This window comes from Buteo buteo, chromosome 16 (assembly GCF_964188355.1).
Source record: "Buteo buteo chromosome 16, bButBut1.hap1.1, whole genome shotgun sequence".
Classification (NCBI taxonomy): domain Eukaryota; kingdom Metazoa; phylum Chordata; class Aves; order Accipitriformes; family Accipitridae; genus Buteo; species Buteo buteo.
Window position 1 is genome coordinate 5,085,477 of NC_134186.1, and position 17,097 is coordinate 5,102,573.

Genomic DNA, 17,097 nt, shown 5'->3' on the forward strand with positions numbered 1-17,097 from the left:
TGTGCTGCTAACATGGTCTCTGTTGCTCTTCTCTTCCCTATTATTCAGTGATCTTCCATTTCATTTGTGCTCAGACTGAAAACTGAGGTCCAATTGTCTTGCAGTCTCGCACTGTGACAGCCTGTCCCCAGCCCAGCTGGTCTGAGGCTGCTCAGGAGCCTGTGGCTGCCGCTCCCCAAGCTTGACGCTTCCTGGGGTCTAAAATATTATGCTAGGCAGCACTACAGGGTTCCAGATAGAGCTCCAACAAACAACTCATTTTTTCCCCGTTTGGTTTTTTTTTTCCCTGTCCTGAACCTGCTCTTCCCCATGTTGACGGGAGTCTGCTTTTTCACATCTGGGTCTGTATCCTTGGTGGATATTTGTAGCATACACCAGATACATTATTAGCCCTTTGTCCTATGTGCAAAATGGCTTTCCCCTAAAATTCCTTTCCCAATCTCTTAGCCTCAGGAGATGGGATTCTTGGCTGAACTTTCTGCGTGGCCTACGGGGTATTGTCTTTTCTGCAGGCACGTCATGCAGGCTTGTCTGAAGTTGACTAAAAGGCCTTTTGTGATCCCAGAAGGCTTGCAAACTCCAGAACATTTGACTTAGAGGCTCAAAATTAAGACGCGCAAGTGCAATTTGTAACACGGCACCTCAGCCTGCGGTATGCGGTGTTTGGCAGGGCTGTGTTGTAGGACTGTAGGAAGTCTCGAGGCTCTGTTCTCGATATTGCGTGTTTTCACGGAGTTCTGCAACGCAGCTTGGGTGCTCCTGTCTTTTGCAGTGCTGAAGCCAAGGGATTCTTGGTCTGTAAATTAAGACCACGAAGTAGGCCACCAGCTGGCTTCACTTAGGTTGTGTGCGCTCTGATTTTTATTTTTTTGCAGGCATTGCTAGATTCTGCTGATTGTAAGTGTTCCCTTATGTTTCATCAAATACCCAGAAAACAGCAACACCAGGCAAGCCAGAATTGATAGTCACCAGCTTAGCGTTGCGTGCTCTGGTTCTGCTTTGCAAGTTGTTTCTTTATGAGCTTTTTTTGTTGTAGCAAGTTGGGGTTTTTTTTTGCGTGTCCCTTCCCAGCTCCGTGTCCTTCTTGTGTTGCTCTCCAGAGACTTCAAGTACAGTAGGTGGAGCGCAGGCCTGTATTGTGTTGCTTTCCTGTGTAGTTGTTGCTCTTGGCTGGCTTTGCTGGCCTTATTTATAGAAGGAAAAATCGGAGAGGCTAAGTTCTAGCACATACAGCTGTTGTAATGGGTCTGGTAATTTCAGTGTGTGTACACAGTCATGAAAGTTGGCTCTGCAGTCTGGAAGGTATTTGTGTTCATGTAATTACTTGTGTCTAGCACCAGTTGCTTCCAGCTGAAGATGAGAAACTGCAGCAGTGATTTGTGTTCCTTGGGCAAAGCTGTGACACTGCAAATTTAAACTAATCCTTGTTTCATTAGAAAGCCTCTTATCGGTTACTCTTTGCACTGTTAACATTGGAAACCCCACTCTTGTCTCCCTAAGCTAATGTGAAATGCTGACGGGTTACGTGAAGGCATGGAGTCTTGCTACCTTCTTTGCATGAACGTGCGCCACCGTTTCCCAGTGTGCAGGGGGCAGGCTGGTGGGAGGTGGCAGCTGCTATCTGCAGCACGAAGGTGACTTCTTTATTCTTTTCTGTGCAGCTGAAGAGGTGGATCACCCCCCAACTGATGCCGGTATGGGGGTAGACGTTTTGGAATCCGGTGACACCACGCCACCTACAAAGAGGAAAAGCAAGTTTTCAAGCTTTGGCAAGATCTTCAAACCCTGGAAGTGGAGGAAAAAGAAAAGCAGTGACAAATTTAAGGAGACTTCAGAAGGTAGAGTAATTGGGGCTGGGTGGGAGTCCCTTCTTCCACTTGGGAAAACTGCCATTAGCCGTCTGGCTAGTGAGAAGGGCTTGCTGTCACGAGCCAGAGTGCTGAGACATGTAAGAACCAAAATGTGACTTTGGTGATGGGCTGGCACCTGCAATCTCTCCAGAAACACCTTGCCATGGAGCAGTAGTTTCAGACAAATAAATTCCTTTCTTGCAAGGAACCTCCCCAAGCAGCTGTGGGGAGGGAGGGTTTGCTCCACAATCACCAATCTAGTATGAAGTGCAGGCCTGAACGTGCAGTCCCTCCTCCCTCCTCTTAATCCATGCAAAAAACAGTGAAATTTGAAGCCCTTTTATTTCCTCCAGAGGATCCCTTTAAAAAAGTATCTTCTTGAACTTCCAGCTTACCCTGTTTTCTGAGTGCTCTTTTTCAATTTAATATCAGTTTTAGAACGAAAGATTTCTATGCGAAAGCCAAGAGAGGAGCTGGTAAAAAGAGGGGTTCTGTTGGAAGACTCTGAGCAGGGTGAGTCTGCAAATGAACTTCTCCTCCTCCTGTCTGTGTTCTGTGTAGCTGATCTTCTTCTGGCAAAACCTCACCCTTGCAGCCATTCTTTTTCGGGAGACAAATTTCAGGGCTCTTTGCTAATGTGGTTCCTGTCTGTTTGTCCTGCCCTTTTCAATCTGGTCTCTTGTCTGACTTTTGCACCTGGCAAGGAAGGCAGCCTGTTCAGTGAGGAAGGTGTTGCTAAGAAAGTGCAATGCCTGTCTTGGACATCTTCCTGTCTGCTGCCAGCGGGGAGGGGTGTTCTGTGTGTCACTTCCTATCCTGTCCCTCTTGTACGTGTCCTGCTCCAGCCACCTTGTCTTGTCCTGCTAAGCTCCTCTGTCACACTTGCACTTGCCATCTCTGGCTCGTTCTGATCACACTCCAGACTGCACTCTAACCGCTGCGGGAGAGGTGCTGACCTCGGAGCTCAGGTTCGAAGGCCTTAGGCTTGGAAAAAGAAACCAATTGATGACTTTTGAGCTGCCTGGGTAGGGCATTTCCTTAAAGAGTTATAGATGAGATGCTTCATGGTATGGTGTCACAGTAGTCACAGCTAAGCTTATTGAAACTTGCGCTGCTGTCAAAGAAGTCTTACCCCTTTTCTATCATCCCTGATGTCTCTGAGTTGGGGCTACCCTGCCAAAATAACTCCTCAGCCAGATCATCATCTAGTCACCTGGCTGCATGTTGGGTGATGTGGGTACAAGGGAGGGGGCAGGAACTTGTGGTGGGATAGCAGCCCACCTTTCTGGGTGGCAGCATGGTCTTTGGCTTAGAGCAATGTCTAATTGCACCTCAAAAGACATACTGCAGAGGCAGCCTTAACCTAATGCAAATTTCAGGGTTCTTCTAAGAACGACGCAGAGTGGAAAAGTGGGGGTGAAAAGGTGGTTTTCAGACCAAACCACTGAAAGCAAAACTGAGAGGTAAAGTCCTAACACAGCTGTTTGCAGCTACGCTGAAATGAAAGCTATCTACAGCTACCCGAGGCTGTAAAAGCTGGGCTGGTGGAAGAGTTCACTGGGGTACAAAAGTTTATGAGGTCACAGGATGAAACTGTGGAAGAGAGATCAAAAGCTTTGGGTAACAAACTTCCAACTAGAGATGACAGAGGAGAGATCTTCCGAACTGTAAGGATGTAACAGAAGCGTGGCTAAGAGCTGGAATTATTTTCTGCTTTGAGTCATCTGATCTGGCTTAAGAAGCAGAAGATGGCTATAATCTGGACAAAGTGCAAACCCAAGGTATGAGGGAGCAGTCAGTATTGTCAGGAGGGTTAGATTAGAAGGTGCATTATCTTAATCCTTTCTATGAGTTTAAGACACTTGGGCAGTCATAAGATGGGGGCGGTAGGTTATTGTATTTGCTTGCAATTTTAAAACCTGCTCTTACAAGCTCAGTTAATTTTCTTAGGCAAGTTCTTAGGGGAAAAAGTGCTGGAAACCCTTTGAGACAAGCAAGTGAGGAGGTAGGGAAGAGGTATAGTGGAGGCTTTCAAACCCCATGCAGCTGGGAGAGGAGGCCCTGCTGCTGTCTGGACTGGCTGTCAGCAGGTTGTGCTGGGCTCACAGGAGGGAAAGAAGATAGTGTTGGACTGTCTTGACCTTGAAGGAGGTCACTGGAACTGAAGTTGAGAGTAAGGTGGTGTGAAAAGGCCATCAGGAGCATTCTGCATGTGTTGCAGCTCCCTGCCAGAGAAGGGCATGCAAGGTTTGAGTGGTAAGGAAAGCTAGATCATACTGTTCCTATCTCCCTTGCTGAAAACTTCAGCTAGCCAGAGGCAATTGCTGCTATAAAAAGCTCTGGCTCACCTCTTGAGTTTCAGCCCTGGCTGGGGAGGAAACTCCCTCTTGGTGCTGTCTGTACTTCCTGCGTTTCAGGGAAGGACAGCTAAGCAAGTGAGGCAGCACAGTCTTCCATCCCCTCTCAGGAACCAAGGCTATTTTTTGCAGAAAAGAAAGCCTGGGGAACTTTTGGCTTCTTGGCATCTTTGCTTTTGGCTTCTGAATAATGCCAGGTTAGGGGAGGGGAGGTAATACCTTGGGAGGGAGAGGAGAGGTGAAGAGGGCTGTGGAATAAATAACAAAAAAATCAGAGCACCAGAGCATGCTGAGGTCTGACACCTGGGTGGCCCATGGTGCCATACACTGCAATTGCTTGAGAGATGGTAGGCTGAAAATGCTAAGGATTTTTAATCAAATTGGTGATGTATCAATTCAAGTTTTCTTGAGTTGGAAAGCAGTTAAAATGGGCATGTCCCATTAGACTGGATGCTAAATCTGATTTGGGAATAATATTATGAAGAGTTTGTCCTGTCAGGGCAATTACAGAGGCAGAGAACGGTTGAGTATTTCCTCATTGTGACTAGGGCTTTAACTGCTCCCCAAAAGCATGGGCTGAAAAAAGGATTTTTTTTTTTCCAAAAGAGGTCTTGCTTCTAACATTTGGGAAACTCCATGCTAGAATCTGTAAAAGCAGAAATAGTCAAGAGGAACTAAATCAGATTCTGGAGATGTATTATTACATCTGATTAAAACAAAGGTAAAAATTGAGGAAATATGCCTTGTTATGGGATATTTTGGGTAGAGCAGTGGGTTTTGCGCAAAATTCAGGGTAGAAGCAGAAGGAAAATAGAGGTGCTTCAACTTAATTTTAAGACTTTGTCAAAATCTATTATTGCATGTCCAGTAGATTACTTGGCTAGTGTTGGAATTTTTATTGCAGCAGAGAATTTGTGAATGCTGTGTAATGGTGGGTAGATACAGAAGCTGCTGGAGGCTTTTAACTGCAATTGCAGCTTTCTTGGGCTGTGGCACAGCATTGGGCATACTAGTCCTAAATGCAGTAGCATTCTTTCTAAACAAGGTGGTAGATTAAGAGGCTGCTGAAGAAAAACACTTGATGGGATACAGTGCTGTACTGTTTTGCTCGTTGATAATGAAATCAAGGGCTCTCAGCTTCAACTAGTTGGTGTTGCTGTGCACTCCTCTGCAGATGGTAGACTGAAGACCAGCTGTTTCAGAAGCCAGAGAGAAGTTGGTGTGGATCGATGGTGGTTCAGTCAGCTCAGCCATATCTCATCTGTCTCCTGCTTTCTGAGTATTTTCTGTTTGCTTCTTTCCCTTCCCATCCCCTTGCAGATGGTGAAGAATCAGACAAGCTGAACTCACCTGCACTGAAAAATGGCCATACAGTCCCAATCGGCGGTCCCGGGGTTTGTAACCTGGCCAGCCAGGAGGAAGAGGCCACAAAGCCACCTAGCCTTAGGAAGCCTGCTCCAGCTGAGGAACCAAAGAAAAGGCAGGGTAAGAAACCAGATGTGTGCAAAATCAATTGCTTCAGATTCTCCCAGGACCAGTTTTGAATTCTCATCTGATTCCTCCCACCCCGCTCTGGGTCCTCCAGTCTCTTAAACCCAGCTGTCTCACTTTGCAGGCTCCTCCAGCAGCCACTCTGGGCCTGAACTGGAACCACCTCAGGAGCCATATGTTCCCAGACAGCCTCTGCTTCCTCCAAAAAGACCTCCCTCCACTTCCCAGGAGACAAATGAAGTGCAGGCAAAGGATCCAACGCCTGCCAGCAGCACTGCAAAAACTGCACCCTCCACCACAGTCCCTGTTGCAGCAAAGACAGTCAATTCCACAGCTGCCCCTTCCCCAGCCCCCAGGACTCTGCCCCCTGCTCTTGCCAGTGCCAACACTACTGCTCCCACAAGTACAACCAGCACAGCTGCTGCCAAACAGCCTCCCGTCCCTCCTCCCAAACCTGTCAACAGAAATAGCAACTCGGTAATAGGTAAGTGCCTCCATAAGCTGTTTTTTGTACCCTGGGATGTTCTGGAGCCCTTGTTCTGAGAGTCTCTTCCCTTCTTAAGGGATGTATGATGTAGCAAATGTTGTATCATGAATGATGATGATGACCATCTTTCCTGAATACAGTCCAGTTTGGACTCAGGAGATCTGCCAGTGTTTAGCCAGGGCACACATGTACTGAGAACAAGGTAATTAATGGAGTCTTCTGCCATGAGCCATCCAATTTGTCAGACGTGCGTGTTTCCAACAGCTACCTGCAGGAGGGAATCCCTCCTGCTTTTGGCAGGAGTCAGGGTGCTGTAAGAGAGAGGGGAAGGCATTTCTCTGTCAACTGTAAGACAGTATCTTTGCATGTTGATGCTTCACTGAGGGCTGGGATTCAGCTATGGACAGGGACAGCTGGGATTGGTGGATGGTGTATGAGAGTTTTGCTTTGTGAGACTATGGTCAGTGAGAATTGATGCTTTCAGCTGGTCTTTGCAAAAAAAAAAACCCAACCAAACCCAAACCACCAAAAAAATCCACATTACACCAAACAATGAAACAATGTCTGTAATGGCTGTCACTGCTGGGCTGTGTGGTTTCCACTTAGTGCAGAGAGGCCAGGAGCTGGCAGGGATAATTCAGACTTTCCTGGTTACATTCAGGCACCTTCTCAAAGGTCTGTGGCTAGGGTATTGCCATATTAGTCATGTCATTAAGTGTTGTCCCATGGATAAATCAGCTCAACCGTAATTTGAGCTGAATCTTCCCACTTAAAGAATTAAATGTTTTTCTCTCTGTAACTTTTCTAAGCAGAAGATCTGGCAAGAGTTTCTTAAAGCTGAATGAGTCCCTGCTCTCTTTAGGAATTTTAGAGGTCTTAAAGATGCAACATTGCTGGAGTAAATGAGACAACCTTCCATCAGTCGATGGCCTGTTCATACTGCACAGACCACCTGCTAATCTTTGGCTTGGATTAGCAGAGGCTAGTACAGGTCAGGAAGGAGGTTCCTGGCAAGATCGATCAGACAGATCTGTGCTTATCACAGAAACTGGAGGCGTTACCCAGGTGTGGTTTGGGAGGCAGTGGTAAAATCTTAGATCGTGTGCAAGTTACCGTTTGAAGGAGCCTGGGCCACTGCTTTCAGTACAAACTACATCTCTGTTCTGCTTGGAGCTTCTCCTTGCTCTAGCAGGTTTTGCAAGTGACCTCGATACGGTATTAAACACTCCTGTATGCCAGACCAGCTTGATTAGTCTGACCATGCCTGAGCACTTGATGAAATACTTTCTTGTTTTCTTTAAGCTGCTGGCACGCATCACAGATGGTATTTGAAATGCCCCAGCGCTAATTGCAGGAGGTACTTGTGGAACAAAAAATGTGGCTGAAGACAGCAGTCTATCAAACCTATGTTCAGACGCAACCTGCCTCTCTCCAACAATACGGGGCTGGGCTCAGTGCACCTGTGGCTGCAGGGGTGTGGAGGAGAGGAGAGCAGCCAGACCCTCTTTTGTCTCCTGGATGAGAATGCAGATGCAGAGAGAGACTTTGCAGCTCTCTGCCTGGCCATGCATCCGGCACGGTGGAGCTGTAACTGTGGCATGCGTGCAGTCATTGCTGTGTGAGCCTTGTTTTGTTGCTGTGGATAAACAACAGCAGTGGAATTGGCTTCATGAGCTCTCCACAGGTCTTTGATGCATGCTCTGACTCGGGCATGTGTGTGCTTCTGTGCTGCTATTATAACCTAAGGCAGGGGAGGACTGTTAATGTGCAGATCGCCCCTTTGCTCCCTTGTGGAGATGTTCCCTTATATTCATTCTCTGAGCAGTTCTGATGCAGCAGCTGAAAATAAGGCTTCCAAAACACTTTTGGGGAGTGGGAATTTAATCAGCATCAGCTTGAAAAAGCAAGCAGGGCAAATGGTGCTGTCCTCACTTACTGTAGCCTGTGCTAGAGCACTGGATCTGGCCACGGTGGCATGTCACAAGAGGTTGTGCCAGTTGGTGTACTGGGTTTATTGCACTGAAGGGAGACAGGCTGGCTGGGGAGGATGCTCTGAGAAGGGCACCCAGCCCTTCTTTGTCTCTTCCTTCTGCCAGCTACTTGGTTCCTTTCAAAATCTATTACTACCCAAAGGTGACTCGAGCCTGGTCCTGTCAGGCTTCAAGCACTGCTGAGGAGATACTGGAATCCCTCTGGGCTGAAGTTGATGGGAGCTGAGGGCACTCGGTGTCTTGCACGATCTGGCCCTTAATCTACAAGGGGAAAGTCTGAAAATGCTAAACATCCCAAAAATGTGCCCACCTCTCTCCAGTTATGCAGCCTTATCTCGGTGAAACACTCACCGCTTGCAGCACCCTCTTGTGGTGTCTGGTACTGCGGATTCCTCCCAGCTCCTTGCTGGGGCCTCTGCTGTGACCATCACCCGCCCCAGGTGAAATGTGCAGTAAATCTGATCCTCTTCAAGCAGGTGGGCAAAACCTTGCCAAGCCCAAGAAGCCATTGATACTTGAATGTTAAAGGCTACAAACTCCTAAAGCAAGAGCAGTTTTTGCTGGTGCAGCTTCTTCCTTAGGAACCGAGGGGTGTTTGAGGAACCTGAGACTGCCTGCTGCAGGCATTTTCCATGATATGACATGGTTTCTGTTTCTCTTCCACCTCTCTCTTCCATCACAAGAGCAGGTAAAGTCTATGTAGACTCAAGGCTCTTAGGTATTTTTGGAAGTTTTACTAGTTATTTTGTAGTTGCAGAGAAGTTTATATGGGGCTTAAGGAACAGAGTGCAGAGGGAGTAGAGCAGAACCTCATCCTGAAACAGGCAGGAGCTGCTGGCAGCAAGGTGTTCTTGGGCTGGGTCTGGCAGATGAATGGAAATGGGGAGAGCACATTGCTGCTTGCAGTTCTGCTGACTTTTGCCACTGAGTGAGAATTCCCAAATAGTTTTCTGATGTGCAAGGGAGCTGTTAACACAACTGGAGTCTGGGATGCCTCAGATTCCTTTGCAAACTAATGCTGTAAATATAGCCATAAAGTGCCCTACATACCTGCATTTCTTGGCTGAGGCAGCGCACTGATCTGGGTGAGCTCCATCTGCTGTCACTTGAGGGCTGGTGCTGTTTTTCGCTCTCCAAAGCAGCAGGATGCACAGACGTCTCCCAGCCTGCTTGTTTCTGGCTGCTCTCCTGTCTTACCTTTGCTGCAGGAAGGACAAACTAGAGGCTTGCAACCTGGTTATTTCTGGCACGATGTTCTAGTAGAAAAGCAGCAGACATTGCTTGGTCCAAGGCTCTGAGTGCTTTGGCCATGCTTATTCCACACTGGTGAAGGGTATCTGGAAAATGCCCGGTTAAACTTAGTGGCTTTTCTGGTTTTTATTTTCAGCTGAACTTTCTCAAGCAATGAACAGTGGTACAGGCTTGTCCAAGCCTTCCCCTCCTCTCCCGCCAAAGAGAGGTCTCCTCCCTAACAACACGTCAGAGGCAGCTATCACTTCCAAGCCCCCGAATGACAGGACAGTGACAGCTAACCGCCCCGCACTGATACCGATGCACATGACTTCTGCTTACCCACCACCCTCGCCTTCACCGCCGCTGCCCACGCACATACCCCCTGAACCTCCGCGCATGCCCTTGCCTGCTTCCACCCCTGTCTTGGACCCTCCACGCTCCCTGGACCTACCCAAAGAGACTCCTCCTCCTGAAGACTTCAGGTCCTTGGAAGTGTCAAAGAGGACGGCAGAGCAAGGGTTTGGCGAACCTCACGTGCTGCCTCGCCTGCCCCAGATCCCATTGCACATCCGTATCCAGCAGGCTCTGGCCAGTCCTCTGCCTGTCACCCCGCCTGCCGATGGGTCACACAGGGCTCACTCGCTGCTCTTCGAGAACGATGGCTTTGGAGAAGACAATGGCACCCTGGGCAGGACGAGGTCCCTGCCTGTCACCATCGAGATGCTGAAAGTGTGAGTACCTCCTGTACATGCGTGCAGTAAACACCTCGCAGTGGCGTGGGTCACACTGGGCTCTGACGTGTTGGTGGTGTACTCCCTGCCTCTGCGAGGCTGTGGTGGTGAGGAGGGCTGTGGGCAGGGCTGGCTTCTTTGCTGGTTTTTGCAACAGCCTACAACCCTTTTTGCCTGTTGGCTGAATCTGTGTTTCAGCCTCTTAGAGGGGGCCTGTGCATCTTCCCCGTGAAATTAACCCTGTTTCTGGGATTTTATTGCTCACAAAGGGAAGTGGGTTGCAGACTACAAGCACAGGCTGATGCCAGGAATCCAGGCCTGGCCTGTCTTTAATTGCACCAAGACAAAACAAGGTCCTGGATTTCTTCCATTTGTGCCCTTCCTTAGCCATTCATTTTGCAAAACAGAAGTGAGAAAAAGTCTGTCTTGTATTATAACAGAGTTGAACCTGCAAGTCCCAAAATAGGGGACTGAGAGGGCTGTTTGGTTCTGCAAAGAACCTGCCTCTGGCATTTCCTCTGCCAGAGCTCCCTGTGCTTTGGAGAGAGGGGACGGTGCAGGATTGCATCTCTGGTTCCTGCGCTACCTGTAGACCTGCCTTCTGTGGGTTGAGGAGACCTAACAAGGTGTTGATCTCAGGGGTATTCCCCAGCCCGTGACATGCATTGAGATGTAATAGTGTGCTTCTCGTTAGTCCAGACGATGAGGAAGAGGAAGAAGATGACCAGGAAGAGGAGCAGAATTCAGGCCCTCGTGTGTATATTGGAGATGTGCCATCTGTCACAGTCATCCCAAAACTGGTACCTCAGGTCCTGCCAGAGGAGCAGGAAGGAGATGAAGGGATGAGCGACTCTGACTCGGAGGGGCCCATCCTGTACAGAGATGATGAGGATGAGGAAGAAGATGAAAGCCATAACAGTAAGGCTTTGACATTGCAGCTGGCTTTTTTTTCTCTGCTGAACTCATGGCTGGCTGTATTGAGATCTGGATCAAAGAGCTGGTTCACACAGTGCTTCAAAGCAGCTGGTTCTTGGTTTCATGATGTACCACATGTCCTCTTCCTCGCTTTTTCAAAGGCTCTACAGCCAAACCTGTATGCTCATCTGCTGAGATGCACCCCCTCCAGTTGCAGATGACTCCTGCAACAGATTGTGCTGTCCCACCCCTTCAGGTGGGATAGCATTAGGTGAGCATGTGGGCATCGCGCAGGAATGCTGGCTGTTACTGTAGTGACTAGCTCTGGAGCTGTAGTGCAGAGTTTGGAAAGCAAGCCCCAGGGGAGAGCACAACTGCCAGGGGCACGTGGCTCATATCACAGTGCTCAGGCACTGCAGTCTTCAGTCGCATCCCGTTGCTCTTCCTCCCCACAGGCACGCTGGCTAACAAAGTGAAGAGGAAAGACACGCTAGCTATAAAGCTGGGGAACACAACCGCACCGCAGGAGGAGAAGATTGTATTCCCTCGGAAGAGCAAGGAGGAGTGGAACGAAATTCGGCACCAGATTGGGACAACGCTGATCAGGTATGAAGAATGGAGGAGGGTCTTACGTTGGAGCCATTGGCACAGCGTGTGAGGGTGGGATCGGACAAAGCGCTTGCCTTGTCTAAGCAGCCTGTGCTGGATATGATGGGTGGTTGGGCACTGCTGCTGGGTCAGGGCTGGGAGGCTAAGTGTTGCTTTTCCTCCTCGGTTGTAAAAGTTGGAAGTTCCTCCTGGAGTTGAGCAGTATCCCCTGACAGGCCTCTGTTTCCAGAGACTGAATGGACTGGGATGGGAAAATCTCAGGGACTACAGAAATGTTACTGCTGTAAAATACGGATGGCGTATAAAGACGTGGATAGATGCAGGCTGAGTGCAGATGCATTAGGTGATGGATTAAGCTGGGGCTGCTGCTAGTCCAGGCTCTGCTATCTGCTTGAGCTTTCTGCAAAGTTGTCTGTGAGGTTTTGAGAGGCCGTAGCACTTTCCTAACCTCTGCCTGTGGGTGAACAGCTGTTGGAGTGGAGGAGAGTGCAAAACAGGGCAGCAGTGATCTCCCTCCATTAGTGAATGAGGGGTTTTGAAGAGGCTTACCAGTGCACTGGAACCAAGCAGTTGTATTCTTCATTGCCTGCTGATGAATGACCAGATAAAACATTATGCACTTGTCATGCTTTTCTTTAGGCGACTGAGTCAGAGACCGACAGCAGAAGAACTGGAGCAGAGGAACATACTTCAGCGTGAGTAATGCTTCTCTAGTGGTCCTAAGTAATAAAGTTTGCCTTTAACATCTTAGTCCAGGCATACCTGGAATCTGCTTGAAGTGTAGTGATGGAGGACTGTGCTTTGGTTATATTGCTGTAGTAAAGCAGTTCCACTGTTTTTTCCTAGTACTTTGTTACCATCAGAAACCGGCTCTGGATAAAATCGGACCTTAGCAGTGGTACCAAGCAATACAGTTCAAAGCATCATATTATAGAAAGGCTACTTGTCCCCTGCCTGACACCTCAGGGAAAAGTATATGAACTGGTTAAGACTCTGATGTTACGCAGCACGGACTGTTAAAGGTGTTTTTGTTTGGGCTGGACTTTTATTTGTGGTCCAGACATTACAGCATTGTATTGCATGATCCAAAAAGCAGCAGTTCATGGCTCAGTCAATGGTGTTTCTGTTGGCCATACCTTGCTCTGCAAAAGTTTTAAATAAACATCTTGAGGAAAGGGAAATGTCAGTTCAGGAAGTTTCCATTTAAAATATTTATCTGTGCTGTTATTCTCTTTAAACTATTTGTATAATAGCTTTGGGGAGGAGCAATCTGCAAAGTGGAGTTGGACTGCACTCTTTGCCTGTAATAAGTGCAGACATGCTACAGTGAGCTTTCAGATATGTGGATAATCTGATATAGCTCGATCCTCTCCTTTGTTCGGGTCCAGAAAGCACTTTTCAAAGCCTGTGATGCTTACAGGAAAAATTTATTTTTTCCCTTGGCAGCGAAAAATGAAGCTGACCGTCAAGCTGAGAAGCGAGAGATCAAACGCAGGCTCACCAGAAAGGTACTGCTGGCCTCCGTGCTGTGATCGCCATCTGGCAGAGCTGTCGGGGATGGTGGTGGCTATGAGCACATCGTAGGTACCTTGCTGTGGGTGAAGTCACGGGGCTATTGTGTAAGTGTCCCCAGTGCCCTCTGACTGCAGTGACTTTGGAACGTGGACTGTCATCAACAGTGAGCCGTTGGCACTGCAGCCATGTTTGTCAGTGATGGATCTGAGCTGGCATCAAGCATAACAAGCTAGATGAGAACTAAATTTGGCACCTGGCACTTGAAAGGTTTGCTGGTGCTGGCCTGGCTGCTTTAACACAGTACTTCAGTGGCCACGACTTTCACACCAGGCTACCTAAAACCTATTTCTAAAGTAACAGCAGTGTGGGAGAAGCTGAGCAGAGCAACAGCTGCTTTTAGCTATTACATCCAAGTTACCTGTGGCTGTTACTCATGGCTGGGAAAAACTTCCCAAGGGCCTGTGGGTCTGAAATGTGAGGGTTGCCATTGCTGAAGTGGGGAATGGGCTTGCTTGGTTTAGGGGTGTCACACAGGGCTCACCCTTGTAATGGCTGTTCCCCAACCCCTCAGTGTCTTCCTTCTCCTTGGCAATGTGGCCTTGGTTCTGCCCTAGCCTGGCCTTGTGATCCAAACAAGATTACATTGTCTGTAAGAGGGTTTGCCTAGTCCCTTGCAGGCTGCGAGCAGGACGTAGTAGTATCTGTGGTTCAGGCCCAATGAGGGAACTGGTTTTAGTTTTGCTTGGGATGCTTAGTCCTGGACTGCTTTGTGGACAAGGCACAAACTAACTTTCTTTGTTCTTGCTGGTGTTCAGCTTAGCCAAAGGCCTACAGTGGCAGAGCTGCAGGCCAGGAAGATCCTGAGGTTTAACGAATATGTGGAAGTAACAGATGCTCAAGACTATGACCGGCGAGCAGATAAGCCATGGACAAAGCTGACACCGGCTGACAAGGTAACAGGGAGTGTCCTGTCCCCAGGTGTAGGGAGGGGAGCTAGATCAGGATGTCCCATGCAAAAGAGCATAAGCCGAGGAGATTTGCTCGGTTCCTTTTGCTTCACCTCCTCATCCTTCCCTCTGCCACCCCACCAGGCGTCACCAGTGTCCCTTCACCCATGTGTGCTGTACCCAGCCCTGCTTTCCTGCCCCCTCCGCGGTGACATGGAGCCTGAGTCAGCATGGTCTGCACGCCAGCGTGGCCTCTGCCTCACCTTCTGAGTGACAGAAGCGAGGTGCAGGGCGTTGATCAGAAGAGTGCTGTTCCTTGCAGGCTGGGGCAGGACTAGGCAAGGAGCTGGCAGGGAAGCCCTCTGTTCTTGTCCTCCCTGGCCACCTGAGGGGACTGCCCAGCCCTCAGTGTGGAGGAGGTGGGGCAGACTAAACTCAGCCTAGTGTGAACAGACTGTGAAACCTGGGGTGGCTGCTGCAGTCAGACCTCCTTTTACCTCCTCACCACTGAAAGGTGGTACAGATCAGCCCTGAGCAGGTCTGTTGGAGGTACAGCAACTTCTTGCCATGTCTGAGCTCACTTGAGATGGGAGAGAGGATAAATATATGCATGCCTTAGCCGGAGATAAAGAACATCTCTCCCTCTTTGTGTAGGCTGCCATCCGGAAGGAGCTGAATGAGTTTAAGAGCTGTGAAATGGAAGTCCACGAGGACAGCAAGCAGTTCACGAGGTGAGTAAGAACATGTTACTCGCTTAGAGTTTCAGTCTTGTTGGGAGAGCTGTGCTGCATGGGTACTGTTGAGAGGCAAAACATTAGAAAAATGACCTGTATGCAGTTGGAGATTTAGTGTCCCTTTCTGCCTTGGTGGTGTAGGGGGACTGGAGGAGTAGCAGACATGAAGTGGGTTGTTCTTCCTTAAACAGGGGCTTTGATCCTGCAAACTCAAAAGTGACCAGTGGCTGGTTTGAGGTATCTGAAACCAGCGTGACCTTGCAGCTGGAGTGTGCTTTTCTGGCGCTAGAGACGTGCAGCAGAAGCCACAGCCACAAAACACCTTGGTAGTTAGCTTGGATATTATCTGTGAAGTAACCTGTGGATCATGGCCCAGGTGATTCTTTCCCCCCCCAACAGTTGCTCTGTGTGGCTAAGATGAGTGCAGAGCACAAGAGCTTTCTAAGGCAGAGGTGAAATTGTTTGATGTTAACAGCTTCAATGAGGGCTGAGAGTTAAGAGATAATTCAGTTTACTCTTTTTGGCTATCTGTAGTGCCTCGGTAACCATTTAACCTGAGTTTCAAGGATGACACTCGGATTTTTCATTTGGCTTTTAGGTACCATCGACCATAGTCTTCCAAGAAGGGAGCAAGAGACCCGAGAGGACTGCAAGTTCTCTGCGTCCCTCTCTTAGGCAATACAGTGAGGTGGAACCTTGGCTCTTCCAAGATTTGCCTTCAAAACATATCCAGAAAAGGGCTTTCGGCCAGGGAAAGGGGAATCCTGTCTGAATGTAGCATTTCACTGGAACAAACACGTCTCGTGTGCCATCAGGCTGGAACTGAACACTATACCTCGCGCGGCTCAGCAATACGCCTCTGCTCCGGCGCCAGCATCTCTGCCAGGAGACCATGCACATGTGAATGAACAGTTCATTCCCCAGCTCCCTTTCTCAGCCCGGACAGGCCCAGTTCTCAGCTGTACATACTCCTTTTGGGAGTGCAACTCCTTCGTTTCCTCCTCCTTACCAAGAGGAGGGGAAAAAAAAGGCAGCTCTAGTGTTGTAAAGCTGAGGAATGGAGAGTGGATGTGCTAGGAAGCATATGTGTATATTAGCTGTGTACAGAGAACCCTGTGCAGATGCTGACCTGGCAGACAACTGACATGTGACTCGTAATTTTTTGGTTTTGCTTGCGTCTCTGTCATGTCTTTAATGTCCTGAATCACTACTGACCAACAGTTTGTTGTCCTGGAAGGGAATTGTATAGATATTAACATATGCTGCATCTTTTTGTAAAAAAAAAAAAAAAAGAAAAAAAGGAAAAACAAAAACCACAGATGTATAAAACATTCCCTCCCCACTCTCTCACACTTGCTGCAAAGTTAACAGATCCTGTCCTGAGGTATCTAGGCTTGTTTAACAAATTACAGAACCAGGAAATGACTGTTGCCTTTTTAAAACTTTTTAATTTGGGGAAGCTGTGAGAGTAGTCAATTCTTTTTATTGTGGCTTCCTCACAAATGTTTTTTACTCTCCCAAATCAGGGTGAAGCTTGCCTTTTCTCATTTTTACAGCTAAACCTACTGGAAACTTGATAATTTCACTGTGTGGGTGGAAGGGAGGGGAAGAAGAGGTTTAAAAAGTGACCTTAAGATATTCTTTCTCTTCTGAGAATGATCTTATATTGGTTCTTCCTAAATGTGGTGTTTTTTAAAAAAAAAATCTGGTTATCGGCCACTGCTGTATCATGCACAAAACCTAACCCATGTGTGAGATGCCACTGAACGTGAAGAAGGGAGTATCGCAGGATGAGGAGGGCATGGGAACGGAGAGAAGGACTTGCCTTGTTCACAAACCTGTCTCCTTCGTTGCTCGGGGTGGGCCTCGCTGTGCCGCCGGTCCCTCCGTGCTGTGCCAACACCGGGGCCTGTCACCCCGGGGCTGCCGTCACCCCACGGCCCCGGCCCTGCCCGTGGGAGATGGCGGAGGGCTTCTTCCCTCACAGCTTCCCCCTGTACAGTACGCCTGTAGACTAAATCATTGCGTTGTATATCAGTCTCCTCATCAACAGATTTTAATTATTGAATAAAAGTATTTTAGGATTTTTTTTTTTTTAAACTGCTTTTGTGGTCGTGTTTTAAACGCCTCGGTGAGGGGAAGAAGGGTTGGGGGGGGGGGTTGCTTAGACTCTGCCCCTCGCCCCTCGGTACCTCACGGCAGGGCCAGGAGCGGGCGCGGGGCCGCCATGGCCGCCC

General features: G+C 48.6%; 1 protein-coding gene across 13 annotated transcripts in view; it reads left to right on the plus strand.

The window, feature by feature from the left end:
- PHACTR4 (phosphatase and actin regulator 4) overlaps positions 1-16,960 on the plus strand; it is a 68,631-nt gene extending 51,671 nt beyond the window's left edge. For 11 of the 13 annotated variants that reach the window (XM_075047604.1, XM_075047605.1, XM_075047606.1 and 8 more), the window contains 12 exons: positions 1,662-1,838; positions 2,283-2,363; positions 5,528-5,692; positions 5,823-6,182; positions 9,564-10,140; positions 10,835-11,058; positions 11,511-11,661; positions 12,304-12,359; positions 13,111-13,172; positions 13,995-14,132; positions 14,781-14,857; positions 15,459-16,960. In XM_075047604.1, the coding sequence (XP_074903705.1) occupies positions 1,662-1,838; positions 2,283-2,363; positions 5,528-5,692; positions 5,823-6,182; positions 9,564-10,140; positions 10,835-11,058; positions 11,511-11,661; positions 12,304-12,359; positions 13,111-13,172; positions 13,995-14,132; positions 14,781-14,857; positions 15,459-15,474 (2,084 nt within the window). In that variant the 3' untranslated portion in view covers positions 15,475-16,960. The remainder of the gene's footprint in view (positions 1-1,661; positions 1,839-2,282; positions 2,364-5,527; positions 5,693-5,822; positions 6,183-9,563; positions 10,141-10,834; positions 11,059-11,510; positions 11,662-12,303; positions 12,360-13,110; positions 13,173-13,994; positions 14,133-14,780; positions 14,858-15,458) is intronic. The other 2 variants (XM_075047617.1, XM_075047616.1) reach the window with 1 other exon arrangement.
- Positions 16,961-17,097: the final 137 nt, after the last annotated feature.